Genomic DNA, 17,438 nt, shown 5'->3' on the forward strand with positions numbered 1-17,438 from the left:
CCGTACCAGCGTACCAACAGTATCGCTTTCTTACAGGCGACTGACAGTAGATATGGTGGATGCGTTGATGGTAAATATTTCAATAGCGCACTCGACGGCATCGTGAACAGTCGGAAACGTCCGAATGGAACTCTTGTGTTTGAGAAGTCCACACTTCGAGATCTTCTCGTAGATGGGGTCTGGAAGAAACTGTCAATCTGGCACTCAAATTGAGACACTTCGTACCTGAACACGCCGCGATGTACACAGGAATGTCGATTTTTTGAAAACCTTCGGTGACTATTTGAAGCATGGACACCCCGGAGGGGTCTATATGACTCAACGAAGAGAAATCTAAAATCAAGCACCTCAACTCTCGATTGACTTTTCTCTGGAGTCTCGCAATTTTCTCATTTGGACTCTCCGTCTGCTTGACGTCGATCTACAACCCATCAAGCACCACTCTTCACCCAAAACGTCACAACTTACCTCGTCGCCGTATTTCGTCAACTTGGTCCTGTAGATGAGCTCCTTTTGGGGATTGATATCGACCAAGCGTAGCAACTCCGCCTTGAACGTATTCCTTGTGGCGAAATTGATCCCTCCGCAGTACTGAAAGATCTTCAACCCCGGAATCTCAACAGCCTGGAATCTCTCCCTTGACAAACTCTTCCACTCGTTTCGGCGCAACACTTACACCTTTGTACCTCTCGATGTTCATGTAGAGATCAGTGTGGGGCACCGACCCCAGCAAACACGTGTGGGGCTTCAGGCTAAGAACAAAAATCGTAGCGAGAGACATGACCACACCTGTCAAAAGCCCGATTTCTATGCTGACAAACACTACAGTGAGGAAAGTGGCCAGCCAGACCAGCGCATCCATCTTGCTCAGCTTCCAAAACTTGTACACATCTCCGATCTGCATCACCATGCTCTTCAGGGCCACCACGATCACGCTGGCTAGCACGCTCTGGAAGAAGATCGTGTCAGATTTGGAGCGGAGCTTTTGGGAAGTTGTACTTTTGGGAGTGGTTCAAAGAACGGACCGATCCACAACAGCACGAACAGGAGAAGAGTACAAGAGACGACGGAAGCGATTTGGGTCTTTCCTCCGACCACTTGCTGGATGGTGGAGCGCGACAGAGACGCCGTGACGGGCATGCAAGAGAAGAACGATCCGAATACGTTTCCCATTCCTTGTGCCAGGAGCTCCTGGTTGGGATCGACTTCGTAGTTGAGTTTTTGGGCGAAAATAAACGCCATCGAGAGGGTGATACTGTAGGAAACTATCGCTATAGTAAATCCATCCAGTAGAACTGTTGTCACTAGAGAGAATGGAGGAGGACGAGGTAGAGGAAGTCTGAAATCGCCGAATCAAAACCACTTTTGGGTCTCGTCTTTGGATCTTACCCGCTGGGGATTTCCCCAACTATTTTAATAGAGTAGATCTCTTCGAGGTTGCAATATTTGGAAACTAAAGTTCCTGCGACGATCGCGATCAATTCTATTGGCACTGGGAACGATGATTTCTTGGCAACAACCGGCTAAAACAGAGTCAGAATGGTAATCGATCTGGACAGATGTCAATCATCGATGAGGCGAGGAACGAGTTAAAAAAAGCAAACCTCTACCTTCAACAGTTCGTTGTTTAAAATTAAAACGACGCTTGTGACGACCGAAATAAGAACCGCCGCCCAATTCACCATCGACAACTCTTGCACAACGCTCTGTACCGTCTGCAACAGCGAAAAATAGAATCGTTATCGTCCATCTCGTCGTTCTCACATTGATGACGACAAAAAGTCCTTTGTGGCGTGGAATGTGCAGTCCCAGTAGATCTTTGATCTGCGAGACGATCACGTGGAAAGCGGCACCTGTCGTGAACCCGCTGACCAAGGTCTCGGAGAGTAAGGCACTGACCACTCCCAGACGCAGCACGTACATCGCCAGCTGAAATTCGCTCGGTCAATAGATTTTTGATTTTTGCGCTTTTTTTGTGTGGCTTTCCCACCTGAAACAAGGCTACGGTAAAGGTGACAGCTGTGGCCACCTCGATCGGAGAATAGAGGTCATGGACCGATTCGATGATTGGATTTTGATCGGTCGCGTTCGGTTCGATTCTCTTCGAGAAAAATGAAGGGTCACTGTGCTCCAACACGGCTTTTCCTGTCATGAGGCACACGACCGCGAACGTTCCTGGAGGCGAAGCGGACAAATGTTAAGGATATGTTTTGCAATCGATGATTTTTGCGCGAACGAAGAGTGAATGGTGATGTGTTGGGAAATAAGGAAACGGGAAGAGTCAGGTGGTGCGGTGAGTGAAAATTTCTATTGCAATTGAGAAACAGAACCGCACTGGTAACTGCAGGAAGACATGTTTGGAGAGGAAAAAATGTGGATGAAAAAAACGTCGAAAAGATGATAGTTTGATCTTGGGGTGGGTGAAACGACCAGATTTCAGCACAATGGAGCTTTATCGCATTTTGCAGGCTTCAACGTTAGCATTTATGTAAAAATGGTTTTATAGGTTTGAAGAAAAAGTGAGTTCTGTAGATCTGGATTTATTGTATTTTATATGTATTCAATAAATAAATAAATAAATAAATAGATAAATAAAATCGTTTTTTTAACGTCCGTCAAAAAAAGTGCAAGTTTTTTCATTCGATTGCGTTCATGAAATATGTGATTTTTGAATCGGTCAAGAAGCGTTAAAAAAAGTGCCGTAGCGTGTCATTTAAATTTCATTCATAATAAGTGTTTTTTTTTAACGAGTTCGTATATAAATTGGGATTTTTTTTGCATGAGTGTGCCAATTTAAAACGCGAGTAAAATGAGCGCTTTAAAGGTCCACTGGTTCACACAGGAGAAAATTTTCAAATTTTGAGTGTCGAAAAAATTGTTATCTAAACTTACGGGCGCCAAAAAAATTTTGTATGCAACTCGTTAGTACAGTACCTTTTTTTTACTCGGCGGATTTGAGCACTCGCTTCGCTCGGGCGGCAAATTTTGCATCTCGTAAAAAAAGTATTACTTTACTCACTTGTTGCATAAATAACTATTATTGAACTCTTAAAAATACTGTTAAAAAATGTTGTTTTTATTTGGCCAAGTTAACTAGAGGTTTTTGATTTAAAAATATTTTCAAAAGATTCACTGATCTAGCATGGAGCAAAATTTCTTGATTATCAATAAGAATTATGTATTTGCTAAAACTGTGTAAAATCAATAAAAAAAGATTTATAGAAGAGAGTTTTCTTTAATTTCTAACAAAGTTGATAAACAGTTTTACTTTAATTTAGGCCCGGTTTCTGAAAATAATTTCATTGGGCCAGTTAGTTAACTCTCTGATAAATACAAAAATCATGCAATGTGATTGGTGACTTTTTAGCGTTTCTGTAACAACACTTGATTTAACGAGACGTTTAAATCAAGTTAATTGGAGTAATTTTTCATCCTTAAATATCTTTTTAGAGATTTCATCATTTTTTTGAATGACGCAACTCGTGTGATTGTAATTTAAAATATTGGAGTTATTGAAAATCACAAATTATAAATTATTTGTCTAGAGTTGACATTTACGTCAAATAAGAAATAAATGTGGCAACATTGCATGACCACAAGTATACTGAGCTACTGTTGGCATCGCATTGTAAAAAGCAAGAAAGGTTGAGCGTTTGAAGAAGTGCATTCAAAAAATTAACGATAACGGAAAATTTCCAAAATATACTGAAGCAGAAAAACAACGACCAAAGAAAACAAAGATTTCCGTGCGTTTGTTGTCTAGTCTGTGAACGCGATCTTGCCAGACTTGTAAGTTGTTGACAGCTGATTGTGTTTAAAAAATGGCGGCACCATTCCTAGTAATTTTAAATCGATATTTAGACCAATTTGAACAAAAACATCATTCTCAGCTCCTTTTTTAAATAATTCGTAAGATTTAAACATAATTTTCACTCTTGAAATTTCCATTTTGGGCTATCGCGGTTTAATTTTGTAAAAATATGAAGCTCCATTAGGCGTCTGATTTGGTTTAAAATGTTTTTCAATGCACTGGACACTGCTGTACAACATAATAAAAATTGACACTTTATTTTGGAGTATCAATCCACCTTAACAATCACAAAAACTGAAAGAAATCTAGTATTGCGCTACAAAAGAAAAGAATTATTTCAGCCTAAAGGGTCTTACCCATGGAATTATGTCTCGAAGTTCCCAAAAAGAAGTATATAAGAACTGGGAAGAACGCCATGTAGATCCCCACAACAGGTGGCACATTACCCAGCAACCCATAAGCCATCCCTGCAACACCCATTTCCCAAATTTGGTCGTGTCTCGTTTGTTTTTACCTTGCGGGATGTGCATTATGGCAACTGTAAATCCAGCGATGATATCGGCCACGATGTCATTTTTCCATTTGTAATGTCTCAACCAACCAACTACCGGGACCGTCCGAAGCAGCAATTTTTTGAAATTAGTCTCGTAATTCAAACAAGCCGAACCTATCCAGACAGACAAATCATCAGAAAAAATAAATTTCTTCGAAACAATCAGCGTTACAATTGTCCGCGCGGGATTTGTCGTAGTCGAAATCTTTCCTGAGCTGGTCATGTTCGTACACCGGTCTGTCTATTTTGATCTGACACCGAGACCCCTCTTCCATCCTTAAATCAACACAGAAATGTATAAATCGACCAGAAACGAACAAATCGAGTGTACTTTTTAGTCATGTTTGTGGAACAACGCACAACCAACAACAATAAACATTAAGCTACAACTAATTTGTAATAACCTTAATTGCTTCTTTATCTATACCAATTTGTGTTGATAGTGGGGCGCAAGTTGAGTTTGTTCAGGCGTTTCCTCTAAATTTCACAATTCGCACTGCACTTTTTCAACCTTCACCCTATTAAGTTTCGCAAGTTGTGGAATTTATTAGCGTGCATTATTGTACGGCGACGGGCGGGATGCTGGCAACTGGAGCGTCTGTTTTTTTTTATTTGCTCGTTTTGTGAGCGCTGTCAAGATAAAATTGGTTCTAATTTACGATTGTTTAACATTGATTGTTCTAACGTGTGAAGCTAAACAATCCTTGTGAGACGCTAAACCGGCAAATCATTTTTGTAAATATCACAGCATCACAAAGAATTATTACTTTTGGGATAAATACGTCATAGGCGAGAGTGCTCTGGATTGTTTGCAGCTCGAGAAAGGGGAGACTGCCCGGAATAGATTTAATAAATATTTATTTTTCAATCTACGTCATCCACTAATGCTTTTACGAATGAATGGGGCACTTCTGATAAATCCTTCCAATTCCACGCAGCAAAAAAAAATTCTTAGTGTACAACGGAATCAAAAATCTGCCTCACTTTTGGCACACGAATTATTTCCTTCCTGTTGAACTTTTCGTCAAGACAATTTCTCACTCCCAATAAAAGTCACAACATTATTATGTCACGGGTTTATTTTTATTACCTTTTTTCCTCATATTTACAACAGTATTTGCTCCGATGAGAGACTTACTGCTCCAACAAATCAAAATTTTGGAACAGTTCTTAACACGCTAACGCAAAACTCTAGACAGCTTTGGCAAATTTTTTCCCATCCAACTCCTGATGGTATTTATACGCTCGTTGACCAGGCTCCAAAAAAAACCACCACTATTTACGATGTTTTGCAAATACATTTGCTCAAGACAGAAACTTCTCCAATTTTCATCCGACCACTTTATCATTTTATTAAACGCCTACGGAGCTCTTTGATGTGAATTTCGTAAACTTGTTCATCGTTTTATGTCGCTCCTAATCGCGAAATGTTCAATCTCAAGTCCTGACTTCCTCCTTCTGTTTAGATTTGTTCTTTCACACTTCCTCCCTTTGAAATCCGATAGAATTCGAGTACGTTGTGACCACCACCCATTGGTCCATTAGTTTCGCTGCTTTAGTGCCATTAACAATCATTGCCAATTAATTACCACTAGTATCAACACTCTCGCACGCACAAAATAATGTTTGTGCACATCCGTCTAAACATGCAACGCTCGGCCAAAGAAAAATTCAACGGTTTATTTATTTTTTTAATTTTCCGTTATTCTACAGGGTGTAGGTGTTGAAACGACGATTTATTGCAGAAAATCGACCAGAACGAGCCGTTCCAAAAATAGGGTTCAAGTGAGTTTGGTTATTTTGGATTGACATACCGAGATGGTCTGAGTACACAAATGTGCCGTAAAATGGGTCCTGCAAATAGTCTAAATGACCGGAATTTATCACTTTTCTCGCAAACTCGAGCTCCCAAGAATGCGACTATTTCTGATCCGGAATTTATTGTCTAAGTTAAAAGCTTTTCAAGCTTTCGAACGAGCGTTAACCTCTCCATATTGCCAAATCACCTCAAAATAATCATAATCTGCTTGTTGTAGAGATTACAATTAAATAATGAGCGAGTACAGTACGATTCAACTTGGAAGTTGTTGCGCTTGTATTACTGGTTGCGGCAACAAATTCATGTCAAGTTTAATTAAAGTTGACACAATAATGAAATGTGAGATATGGTCCATTTGTAAACTATTTTCGCCTTGTTGACTTAAGAAAAAATACTACTTTAATAAATTGCTCAGACAGATGCTCCTCTTCAGTTTGAATTCGCCATCTATTATTAAACCTGTTAATGTCGATGCAAGAAATGACTAAGCTCGCAACAATAAATTCTCATTCTTCTGCAACTTAACTAGCTACGAAATCGCGTTACAAAGCGGAAGAAGACCCAAACGTGCAGATATAAATTACAATTTGTCTCTGGGCGTTTACGACTTCTTTACTGTAAATACATAATTTAGAATTAATTTAATGCGGCTGTAAATTTCTCCGAACAACTTCATAAATTTATACGTTAGGAAAAATTTACGATTCTTTTACATTTGGCACCGGCACGACTCAGACTTATCACTTTTTAAACTGGTCGTGACCCAGAATGCACGAATCGACGAATCGTTTGACAATCGCTCTCCCTTTCGTTGTCACATCATCTGCTTTGAAGTTTTTTGACGATCTGGCGACGTATTTTTAGTCGAGCAAACCTGGACGAGTATTTTGATAACTAAAAGGTGTTTGTTTTGTCGGAAATAATGAGGCGACAGGTGAGTGGAGATGGGTCATTGGTGGTAACTCATCTGCAATAAATCACGAGAGTCTGCACAGATGAAATAATGTGAAAGTCTCTTTATTTTTGGCAAGGTTCGGACCACCTGCGATTCGCTCGATTTATAGTGTAGGCAACTGTACTCTTCTGGTTCGAAATGAATTGCTCCAAACGATAAACTGAAACTAGACTCGCTCTATCATAGTTAGCTAAATATGCAGTAAATCGTCCTGATTGTTGTCCTTACGGCGAGGTGAAGCAACGAGTGAGCTGGCCAGTGAATCAGGATGCGGCATGCTGATTCATCTATGTTATTTTATTTTATTTTATTTAATAATCGCACCTCGAAACTTGTACATACATGTTTTTAATTTAATTAAATAAACCTGACGCAATAAATTGCAAGTTTTTGCTTAGTAAAAATTGGTCAAACAACAATAAACTTCGGCCTGATCGATTGGATAAACTGAAGGTTGAAAAATATCATCGCGCAAATGAAGACAAAAATAGTACAATTTGGGATGATATAATTAATTAAGAGTTGATTGGTCGTTTAATAGAGTAATGTAACAAAATTGTAGAAAACTATGTCACTGGAAGCCCTAAATGGCGTCCGCATCACCCAATTAATACATTTTTAATCCCTAATTGCCATCAGGTATTTTTATTTTGAGAGATGTTGGAATAAACGCCTTTAATTATAGATCAGCTCTATAGTCACATACAGTTTAATATTATATCTCCGAAGTAGAAGTCGCGTAAAATCTTCTTCCCAAGAGTTCAACAAACATTCGCAATGTTTTATAAAAATGTTGTGAAAGCGTTGGTGCTCTTCGTTAAAATTCTGACTAGTTACACACAAAGTGAGTACGACGAATTTTTGAGTGACCGGTGTGAATCTTTGAGATTTTCCAGAAACTGGTTACTGTGAGAGTTGCAACAGCACAGAAGAATGCGCCGACCACCGCTACGAGTGTCGTCTTCCAGATAACCAACACAATGAGACTTGTTTTGTGTCAGAAGAGACAAACGCATTGCGGTGTTTTTGCGATAGGTAGTTATTAACGTCAGTTTAGGTAATTATTTACAACAACCGATCGGGCAATTTAATTGCGCTAACTATTGCTGCTCAGGAGTTTGCCTGCGAGCCAAACGCTTACTGTAAATTATTCTAGTCGATTATGTTATCTCTACAAAGCGCGATAGATAAAGTTGAAATTTATGGTGTGCAATTTTGTTTAAATTTTCGAATACCTAGTAGTTTTTGTATGAAATTAATATCTTCGGTTATAAAGAATAAATGAGAAACTTGTACTTACTTTATACTTCTGCACTATTGAGGCTACAGAATAAATATGTAACGCAAAACAGAAGCCAATTAAGATATGAACGGTAAAATCGTGAGCGACGTCTGGATAAAAATTCTAATAATATTTCCTTTTAAATGAGGGTTTATAAGTGCCCACGAAACGATCAAACGAAAATAAAATGAATGAACCATTAAATTTTAATTAAAATAGCCGATCGAGATGGGAAGAAATCTTGACATCTTTTACGTTTCTGCAAATAATTGATTACAATAACGCACTAACTGGTGATCTCCGAGACGTCCAAACAAAAATAAACGCCCCTTTAATTTGCTAATTAACACAAATGCAGCTCATCAGTGCAGAATGTGAACCAGAACTTGGCTCTGGACCAAGTGTAGATGACAAGAAAAAAAAACAAACGCATTTTTCGAAATATATTTGTGTTTGCACATATGCGTAGTGTTCTTCGGATATTTTTGAAAAATTCAAATTTCAAGATTTTTTGTTAAAATAGCAATTCGGAGAATACTGAACGGACGTGCACATAGCGAAGAAAAAATTGTCGTTGTTAGAAGCGTGTGACCTTGAAAACATGAAGAGTTCAGCTTTGACAGAACAGCAATTGACAGAAGTTAATGATGAATTTAAAGAACATTTAGTTTTGATGTCGGAGACTGGTTCTAAAAATGCCAACAAAGTAGACAAAGAAATTCCTTCATATTCTTCAGAAAGTACCTACCTAATGAATTTTATGGTGACTGATGGTTACAGTAGGTATTGAAAATGAAACTTCCTTGAAATCCAATTAAAGGTCTAGCAAGCTTGAAAGCAGTGACAACACACAACTGACAACACGAAGCAAAAAATAACTGCAGATGATTCAGATTTAGAAGATGACCTAATTAGTGAAGATGGTGATGAGGATGACAGTTAGAATAACATTAGTGATGATGACAATCTGAATGATGTTAGTGAAGAGAGTGACAGCCAAAATGACATTAGTGATGATGTTGACAATCGGAATGATGTTAGTGATGATGATGACAATCAGGATGAAATTAGTGATAATTCGAGTAATGTTAGTGATAAGGGTATTACTGAGAACGACAGTAACGTTGATGGAAATGATTCAGAGAATACCAGACTACCAGGCTACCAGAGTCAATTTGCTGCCGGCAATGTGTATTACCAACTGAAAAAAGTTCCTAGATTTCGAATGTGTTAATACAGCGTGATCAACAAGGACTGAAGCTGTTGGCAGCAAATGACAGCAAAATATTCCCAAAGTATGAAATTTTTTTGTGCGTCAGTGTTGGCACCCGCTGCAAGTTGTGAATGTCAAAAAATTTAGGTTATGTTACGAGTTGGTAGTTTTAAAACACGATACGTACAAAACGCCCAAAAACAGTATAAAATGTAATTAGCGGTACTTAATAATCGCCCACTGTTTCGATATTCATAAAAGCGACAGGCCGTGCCCGCATGCCCCTCCTGAGAAACAGATACATGTTTTATGCGTTATTATTTTCGAGCTGAAAGTCTGCGGGATGCAGGGATTAGATCCGGGAAAATTTGTAAGGGTGGAACTTTAATTTCTTCTTTAAAATGGTTAGGCAACTTCCATATGACAAGCCTGTAAAGTAAGGAAAAGGAATGAAGGGATTTTTAATGGTAAGAATTATTAAGCCCTGCATTAAACGTGCCCAACAAAGAACTTTGGATGCGTGTGTTTTACATAAGAATCACGCCTGTTTGGAGTGAAAGCTTTCGCACTGACTTTCGAGGGTTTTGTTCCATTCTACCTCGAACATTCTCACATACATCTTCTGTACCTAAGTGTAGATGTTCTACCAGTAGGTTTTGCCTTTTTCACATCACCTGTTTGTAGGTAACGTTGCACCAATCTCGTGCAATGCTGCCTAAACGCGATTAAGGTACCGCGCCGCCCAAAGTACCAACTGGCTCGGGGAACATTTGTTGAAATTGGTGCAATGTATTGTCCGTGCTCCGTGGAATACTGCCAACCGTTAGCAGCATCAAAATTTCCAGTCCGAAACTACGCCATACCAATAAAAATGTCTTGCTCTAGTGTAAAAACCATTTTCATTAATAAATTGATACAAAAATGACACTTGATTTTGAAGTTTAAATTTGCCCGTCAAAATTGACAACTGAAAATGTAATGCTACCAACTTCACTGAAATTTTCATCATGTTGTCATTGTTGCCAACAGCTTCAGTCCTTGTTGATCACTCTGTAGCTTATTAACGCATTCAAAACGAATGCCAATGCGTTAACAGCTTTGTTAAAACAGCAAATTAGAAAAATAATCTTGACATCTCTTGCGTTTTTGCTAATAAATCGATTGCAATAGAGCACTAACTGGTAGTCTCCGAAACGTCCAAACAAAAATAAACGCCCATTTAATTTGCTAATTAACACAAATGCAGCTCATCAGTGCGGAATGTGAATCAGAACTTGGCTCTGGACCAAGTGTAGGTGACAAAAAAAACACAATCGCATTTTTCGAAATATATTTGCGTTGGCGCAAGTGCGTAGTGCTCTTTCAACATTTTTGAAAAATTTAAATCGCCATATTTTTTGTTAAAATTGCAATTCCAAGAATATTGCACATGGCGAAGAAAAAATTGTTGGATTTGTTTGCAGATTTCACAGCTGGGGCGGCGACAGCGCGGGATGCGTGCAGCTGTACAACGCCTCGGAGATCATGAACATGACAGAAATAAGCGTCACTGATAACATAAGTGAGTTTCAAGCGTACAGATTTTTGTAACTCTCGCAAGACTTTCAGGAAACCTGGATGAGGAAGTGAACGAAATGATGAAGACGCAAATCGCGGCCGGAGTTTTCGTCTTCGGGATGGTAATCGTGGCGTCTCTGACGGTCACGATTTTCTGCATTTACACCCACGTGAAGTAAGAACGGTTCTGCGCTTGTACTTTTACACAGGATTTTTTTTCAAGAGACAAGTTCTCGCCGAAGCGGGCGCCCTCTGGGGGCAGGTCGCACAAGAATGCCGAAGCTGGTGACGTGTTTTTGCCGTTCCGACCGTCGACTTCGACCACTCTCGTTTGAAAAATTCTGCGAAACGCAAGTCCAAGTCGCAACAATAAGACGCAACTTTATATTTTTGTTGTATGGCTGTATATTTGTCTTTCTGAAGAGTCATGTAAGACGCCAGACCATGATCTCAACTGTCATAATCCAACACAAACAACAAATCAAAATAACAACGAAAAAAGTTCACCTACCAATTACACCAATGTTCAGATTTTATAAAAAATTTTAATATAAAAAGATAAACTAGCTATACATGTAAAAAAATCAATCAACCTATCTACCATCTTGAGATTACAAAACCAGAGTTTACAGTCTTTGATCACTTTCAATTGAAAATTTTAGACATTACTAAAAGAAGACAGGCCCTTTTTCTCAATTGCCACCAAAATAGCAGCATTCAGGATGTCTACAGGGTACACAATGTCTAGATTTGCTTCTGCTTCTATGTCTCTCTCATCTGAAGAAGAACTACTGTTCGTGGAAACTTCCATTCCAAACTCTTCTTTGATGAATTGGCTCCTGACAGAGTCAATTTTATCTAAGGTGTTGTCAGCAAGCTCATCAGGTCTGACAAAAGACAGTGAAGGCCCCTTTTTGTTCAAATTGGATTGAAGTCCATGTGCTTGGATAGCCATCAAAATCCCTTCATCTTCAATGTGACCATCATCATCACAATTCTCCACAAAATCTTCTGCATCAAATGGGGCAGAAACCCAAGTCTCCAGTACACTGTTTATTGTGTTGTCAATGTACCCTCTTGCAATCTGCCTTGCTTGCCACTTTCTCAAATAATAATCTTGATTTTTTGGATTTGGTGATACTAGTGTTATAGGAATTTCATTTGATATCGATTTATCGATATTCTTAGAGATAGTTTCATCCTCATCACTGTCTAAAAGTGCTTCAGTCTTTGCAAGAAATTTATCAATGCAATTTCCCTTGCAGATCTCTTCTTTATTAATATGAGCATCACAACTGCAATTGCGCTTTTCTTTACTGTTTGTCCCTTCTGCTTTGTTTTGATAGTTAGCCTTCAAATGGTATTTTCCCTTAACTTGCCAGACATATTTAGCTTTTTTCAATGGCCTACTCATTTCACAACTGTCATTGTGTTGAGAACATTCCCCACAATCTTCATTATCCATTATTTTCTTTAAACATAATGTTAACTTCCAAATCCTAAATATTTCACAACTTACCAGTTAGCCTCTAGTATTGATTGTTCAGCCTTTCTGTTACAGCTATTGTTCTTAGATATAAACTCATGAATTGTGGCGTCCGATAATTTTAATCCATTTTTCCTCCAATTCAAAGGGTTTGCCCCCAATTTTAAAATCTCAAAATCAGTCCACTGACTTTAACTAGTATTTGACAGGAAATTATGAAAACAGATGGCTAAAACAAATTACGGATTTTTTTTCGCAAACGTTAAATATCTTTTTCCTTTTCTTATGTACGACGTGACATTGATGTAGAAAGAGAAAAAAGATGTAAATATCCGTGACGTACCAAGGTACCAATTGTGTGTGTCAGTAGATCAGTGTTGCTGCCACACGCAGAACGCCAAAATCACTAAATTGTATAACTACGTATGCAGCACAAAGTACACGGGGAAAAGTTTTGCAAATTTTTAAACACAAAACAACTTGTTTAGTAAATCTTAAGCGTTTATAAGTAAAAATATAAGGTCCATTAAATAATATTGTAAAATCCGTTTTTCAAATATTGTTAATGTTACGTTTTGTTGCGATTGGATTGAAGCCTCAAGTTCTCAAAATAAATGTGAAACTGTCGCATTTAATAATAGAATCAATAAAGTCTGCAACTAACATTGCATCTTTCTGCACCTGCCAAGTGGAGAAAGAGAGAAAGTATTTGACGAACGGATTAGTTAGAATTAACGTTTTGACATTTTACGTAACCTTACTTTCTCACGTGTTTACTTTTTTGTGTGTTTTTTAATTTTTATTGTGTATTGTGTCCAGCGTCCAAAGGACCAAAAACGTTAAATTTGAATAATGGCTCCAAAGAAAGTAGGGAAGAAACCAGATGTTAAAAAAACGCGAAAACAGCTCCGCAAAGAAGACCGAAAAAACAAGAAAATTAGACGTAACGAGTATTACACAAAAAGAAAAAAACCTGGCCAGTTCGTGCTTCTTACAGATCAGCATCGAAAAAATATCGAAAAAGATGTTCAGAATGACCAACAAGCGAATAAAATTAAAGAAAAACCTAAAGTTGATGTAAAAAACAAGGTACAAGTTCTTGATAGAAAAGTGTTGACAGCCGAAGACTTCAGAGAAAAAGAGAGAAAGCAACAAATGAAATTGCAAAAAGAAATGAACAAACAGAGAAAAAAACAACTTTTGCAGGCAAATTTGGAGGAGGATCGCAACATAAAACAATTGGAAAAACAGCTGAAACTGAACAAAAGAAAATCTAAATCTATACCTACATCTTTTGCTACAGATGGCCTGGATTGTATTTTTTCAGTCTAACTAAAGAATTTTCTGTTATGATTTATTGTTTTAGATTTGTTAGAAGCATGTGACCTTGAAAACATGAAGAGTTCAGCTTTGGCAGAACAGCAGTTGACAGAAGTTAATGATGAATTTGAGGAAGATTTAGTTTTAATGACAGAGACTGGCTCCAAGCATGCTAACAAAGTTGACAAAGAAAAGCATTCATATTCTTCAGAAGATGATCAATCTTATGATGACTCTGATGGTGACAGTAGTGAAGATGAAACTTCCTTGCAATCCATGAAAAGGTCTAGCAAACTTGAAAGAGGTGACAACAAGAAGCAAAAAATAAGTTCAGAGGATTTAGATGATGACTTAATTAGTGAAGATGGTGATGAGGATGACAGTCAGAATAATATTAGTGATGATGACAATCTGAATGATGTTAGTGATGAGAGTGACAGTCAAAATGACATTAGTGATGATGTTGACAATCCGAATGATGTTAGTGATGATGATAACAATCAGGATGAATTTAGTGATGATGATAATTTAAGTAATGAGGGTATTACTGAGAATGACAGTAACATTGAGGGGAATGATTTGGAAGATTCAAATGGAGAAGATGAAAACATTACCCAAAAGAAGAATGATGATGGTACATGGGAAGACATTTATGGGCGCCTAAGAGCCAAAGATGGCACCATAATGACTGTGATAATTTTAATAACATAAAATACATTTGACTTATTTGTATTTTTTAGTCCAAAGATCAAAAATATGTTCCTCCTGCTGTAAGAATGAAAATGGAAACTGGTGTGGACAAAATAAGAAATGAGAAACTTAACAGGTTGAAAAAACAGTTGAAAGGTAAAATAATCTAACAAAAAACAGCTTCACACTAATTTTAATTTTTTAGGTCTACTAAACAGATTAGCTGAAAGCAACATGCACAGCATTGCTAAACAAATAGAAGAACTGTACATGAACAACAGCAGAAATGACATGAATAACACAATCACAAATTTGATTGTTGAAGCTCTTGTCTCAAACACAATAGCTCCTGAGAGACTGTTGATGGAGCATGTGATGCTTGTAGCAATCTTGCATGCAAATGTTGGAACAGAAGTAGGAGCACATTTTTTACAAACTGTTGTTAAATTGTTTGATGAATACTGCAAAACCACAAATGCTGAAAATAAAATGCTTGACAATGTAGTAATCATATTAGCTCAACTCTACAATTTTAAATTGTTTGACTCAAAATTAATTTATGAGATTTTGGAAAAGTTGACTAAAAATTTTGAAGAGAAAGATGTTGAATGTATCTTACATGTGTTGAGAAATGTCGGGTTCAATCTCAGAAAAGATAATCCAATGGCGCTCAAAAACTTAATTTTGAGTCTACAGAAACAAGCATCCAGTGCTTCAGATGAGATGAGGGACAAGTATGAACCTAACGAATTTGTGAATGTGTCAAATGATTTGTTTTGTAACAGTTCTAGAGTGAAATTCATGTTGGACGTTTTGTTGGCGATTAAAAACAATAACGTTACAAAAATTCCCAATTATGACACCAGCTATTCAGAGCACTTGAAAAAAATTATGAAAGGTTTTATCAGGAAGGGAAATTATGTAACTCAGTTAAACATTTCTTTAGAAGATTTACTGAAAGGTATTTGAGATTAATTAGTGAAGTGACAATTAATTTCGGAATTTTTAGCTGAAGAGAAGGGTAAGTGGTGGGTCGTCGGCTCCGCTTGGACCGGAAATAACACCGAAAACAGCTCTGACGATGCGAAACAAACGCCAAATAGTTTCTCACAAAAGTTACTACAACTGGCCGCCAAGCAAAGAATGAACACTGACACGAGAAAAAATATATTTTGCATAATTATGTCGGCCGAAGTAAGTCTCGCGCTTATGTATTGAAATTATTTTAACAGCCATCTTCAGGATTATTTGGATGCATTTGAAAAATTGTTACATTTGTCTTTGAAAAATCAACAAGAACGCGAAATAATTCACGTAACACTTCACTGCTGCTTGCAAGAAAAAACCTACAATCCGTATTACGCAACTTTGGCACAAAAATTTTGCGAATACGACAGAAAATATCAAATGACTATCAAGTACTCGATTTGGGACAAACTGAAGGCGCTAAAGGACCACTCGGCCACACAAATTTCACATCTGGCTAAGCTTCTGAGCCATCTATTTGTGGAGAAAGGTCTTCCAATATCAACACTAAAAGTACACGATTTGTTCAAGCTATTTACAATTATTTATTTTCATTATCTTGTTTTAAGGTCGTACAATTTAGCGAACTTGATAAAGTGACCCTTAGATTTATAAGGCAAATCCTGTTGGGAATCCTGTTACATGAAGATCCAGACGTTTGTAAAGAAGTGTTCAACAAAGTTGGCCAGTCTGAGAAGTTGAAGTTATTCAGAGAAAGTTTGAGACTGTTCTTGCATCATTTTCTGTTGCGCAACCTTAACTCACAGAGTATTTCCAACGAGAAGAAAGAGATGCTGCAACAAAGGGTTAAACTAGTGGAGAAGCTATTAACAGGAAAGGAGAGCAGATGGTAAACGGTGTTTTTGCATTGTGCAAAGTATTGTAAAATAATTTGTGAATAGTTCTCCAAATAAATGTATAATTTTAAAGAAACGTGTCTTTTTTTGGGGAAAAAATAAATAAAAAGTTTGACGTGTGCAGGTAGGTATTGTATGTAGCTTAGGCAACCCAAAATACACTAAATAACTCCGTGAAAATGAAGACATTAAATAATTTTTTACAAAGTGTTGTAATCGTTAACAAATTAATAATTTCAGGTTTTTACTTGTTTTATCATTTGTCAAGACACGAAATAAGATAATAAATACAGTCGAAGTCGTTTCATTTTATTAACCTCATTGCAAAGAGAAATTATTTTTGAAACTTAAATAATAAAATAAAAATATCCAAATGGTCTCATCCAAGACTTTAAACGCATGTTTCGCTGGCGGATTAATGCCTGAATGCGACATCTGCCACGCCTATCCTGATTTTCCACTTTTTTCAGCTTTCTCCTTATGTGGTAAATTCTTCAGTGGAAATGGGAGCAGTCGGAAACCGTCCCACGAATACCAAAAGAAACCTCAAAGGAATAAACAGATGATTACTAACTAGTGTGTGGCAATAGCGCTGACCACTCATTAAATGTTAATTCTGTAATAGAGCGTTGCAACACCTGAAATATCATTTAAAAATAGTGTCAAAATATGTCTCCACTTTCAAAGCGTTTACCGCGTGATCCCACAAGCCACAAAGAATTTGTCACAGTGACTTTTAATTGTTCTCAATGTTCCTGCGAGAAGAACAGAAATTCCTGCTGCGGTCTGATTCAAACCTGCCGCCTTCGAGGTCCCGTTAAACATTATCCGAATGTGTTGAATCGAACTTTCTAAAGAGATACCTGTCA

General features: G+C 37.5%; 4 protein-coding genes and 1 long non-coding RNA gene across 8 annotated transcripts; 2 read left to right on the plus strand and 3 right to left on the minus strand.

Moving 5' to 3' along the window:
* Window positions 1-8: 8 nt before the first annotated feature.
* LOC138134990 (prestin-like) lies at window positions 9-4,978 on the minus strand. Of its 3 annotated transcripts, none has more exons than XM_069053619.1 (13): window positions 4,792-4,978; window positions 4,537-4,640; window positions 4,326-4,478; window positions 4,168-4,278; window positions 1,991-2,175; window positions 1,765-1,929; window positions 1,611-1,715; window positions 1,390-1,523; window positions 1,000-1,339; window positions 677-949; window positions 469-624; window positions 226-421; window positions 9-179 (listed from the first exon to the last, which is right to left on the minus strand). In XM_069053619.1, exons 2-13 carry the CDS (start codon window positions 4,637-4,639, stop codon window positions 31-33), a joined length of 2,070 nt encoding a protein of 689 aa, XP_068909720.1. In that variant the 5' UTR covers window position 4,640; window positions 4,792-4,978; the 3' UTR covers window positions 9-30. The 3 variants fall into 3 exon arrangements, with proteins under 3 accessions (XP_068909720.1, XP_068909719.1, XP_068909718.1); XM_069053618.1 differs by having other exon boundaries at window positions 4,769-4,978; XM_069053617.1 differs by having other exon boundaries at window positions 4,696-4,978.
* A 2,847-nt stretch (window positions 4,979-7,825) lies between these two features.
* LOC138135213 (uncharacterized) lies at window positions 7,826-11,758 on the plus strand. 2 transcript variants are annotated; one of them, XM_069053891.1, is made up of 5 exons: window positions 7,826-7,982; window positions 8,035-8,173; window positions 11,097-11,194; window positions 11,242-11,365; window positions 11,414-11,758. In XM_069053891.1, the coding sequence occupies exons 1-5, from the start codon at window positions 7,916-7,918 to the stop codon at window positions 11,523-11,525; spliced, it is 540 nt and encodes a 179-aa protein (XP_068909992.1). In that variant the 5' UTR covers window positions 7,826-7,915; the 3' UTR covers window positions 11,526-11,758. The 2 variants fall into 2 exon arrangements, with proteins under 2 accessions (XP_068909992.1, XP_068909993.1); XM_069053892.1 differs by lacking the exons at window positions 7,826-7,982; window positions 8,035-8,173 and adding an exon at window positions 9,326-9,507.
* LOC138135211 (uncharacterized) lies at window positions 11,716-12,952 on the minus strand. Its single transcript, XM_069053889.1, has 2 exons — window positions 12,710-12,952; window positions 11,716-12,661 (listed from the first exon to the last, which is right to left on the minus strand). The coding sequence occupies exon 2, from the start codon at window positions 12,653-12,655 to the stop codon at window positions 11,849-11,851; it is 807 nt and encodes a 268-aa protein (XP_068909990.1). The 5' UTR covers window positions 12,656-12,661; window positions 12,710-12,952; the 3' UTR covers window positions 11,716-11,848.
* Window positions 12,953-13,400: 448 nt separating this feature from the next.
* Window positions 13,401-16,645, plus strand: LOC138135205 (nucleolar MIF4G domain-containing protein 1 homolog). Its single transcript, XM_069053877.1, has 8 exons — window positions 13,401-13,991; window positions 14,043-14,686; window positions 14,737-14,842; window positions 14,892-15,420; window positions 15,472-15,647; window positions 15,696-15,880; window positions 15,929-16,225; window positions 16,282-16,645. The coding sequence occupies exons 1-8, from the start codon at window positions 13,529-13,531 to the stop codon at window positions 16,564-16,566; spliced, it is 2,685 nt and encodes an 894-aa protein (XP_068909978.1). The 5' UTR covers window positions 13,401-13,528; the 3' UTR covers window positions 16,567-16,645.
* A 130-nt stretch (window positions 16,646-16,775) lies between these two features.
* LOC138135215 (uncharacterized) lies at window positions 16,776-17,400 on the minus strand. Its single transcript, XR_011160899.1, has 2 exons — window positions 17,264-17,400; window positions 16,776-17,207 (listed from the first exon to the last, which is right to left on the minus strand). It is a non-coding gene; the product is annotated as an uncharacterized lncRNA (long non-coding RNA).
* Between the last annotated feature and the right edge of the window lie 38 nt (window positions 17,401-17,438).

This window comes from Tenebrio molitor, chromosome 7 (assembly GCF_963966145.1).
Source record: "Tenebrio molitor chromosome 7, icTenMoli1.1, whole genome shotgun sequence".
In the NCBI taxonomy this organism is placed as follows: domain Eukaryota; kingdom Metazoa; phylum Arthropoda; class Insecta; order Coleoptera; family Tenebrionidae; genus Tenebrio; species Tenebrio molitor.

What these genes read in the sequence shown, in the direction of transcription:
- LOC138135213 (XM_069053891.1), top strand. Translation starts at nt 7,916, where the DNA reads ATGTTTTATAAAAATGTTGTGAAAGCGTTGGTGCTCTTCGTTAAAATT. An exon ending in AAGCGTCACTGATAACATAA is followed by an intron (nt 11,195 to 11,241) that starts GTGAGTTTCAAG and finishes CAAGACTTTCAG; the next exon opens with GAAACCTGGATGAGGAAGTG. An exon ending in TGCATTTACACCCACGTGAA is followed by an intron (nt 11,366 to 11,413) that starts GTAAGAACGGTT and finishes TTTTTTTTCAAG; the next exon opens with AGACAAGTTCTCGCCGAAGC.
- LOC138135205 (XM_069053877.1), top strand. Translation starts at nt 13,529, where the DNA reads ATGGCTCCAAAGAAAGTAGGGAAGAAACCAGATGTTAAAAAAACGCGA. An exon ending in TGCTACAGATGGCCTGGATT is followed by an intron (nt 13,992 to 14,042) that starts GTATTTTTTCAG and finishes TTATTGTTTTAG; the next exon opens with ATTTGTTAGAAGCATGTGAC. An exon ending in TTTAGAAGATTTACTGAAAG is followed by an intron (nt 15,648 to 15,695) that starts GTATTTGAGATT and finishes CGGAATTTTTAG; the next exon opens with CTGAAGAGAAGGGTAAGTGG.
- LOC138135211 (XM_069053889.1), bottom strand. Translation starts at nt 12,655, where the DNA reads ATGGATAATGAAGATTGTGGGGAATGTTCTCAACACAATGACAGTTGT.
- LOC138134990 (XM_069053617.1), bottom strand. An exon ending in ACATCGAGAGGTACAAAGGT is followed by an intron (nt 625 to 676) that starts GTAAGTGTTGCG and finishes GAGAGATTCCAG; the next exon opens with GCTGTTGAGATTCCGGGGTT. An exon ending in GTACATCGCGGCGTGTTCAG is followed by an intron (nt 180 to 225) that starts GTACGAAGTGTC and finishes AGTTTCTTCCAG; the next exon opens with ACCCCATCTACGAGAAGATC.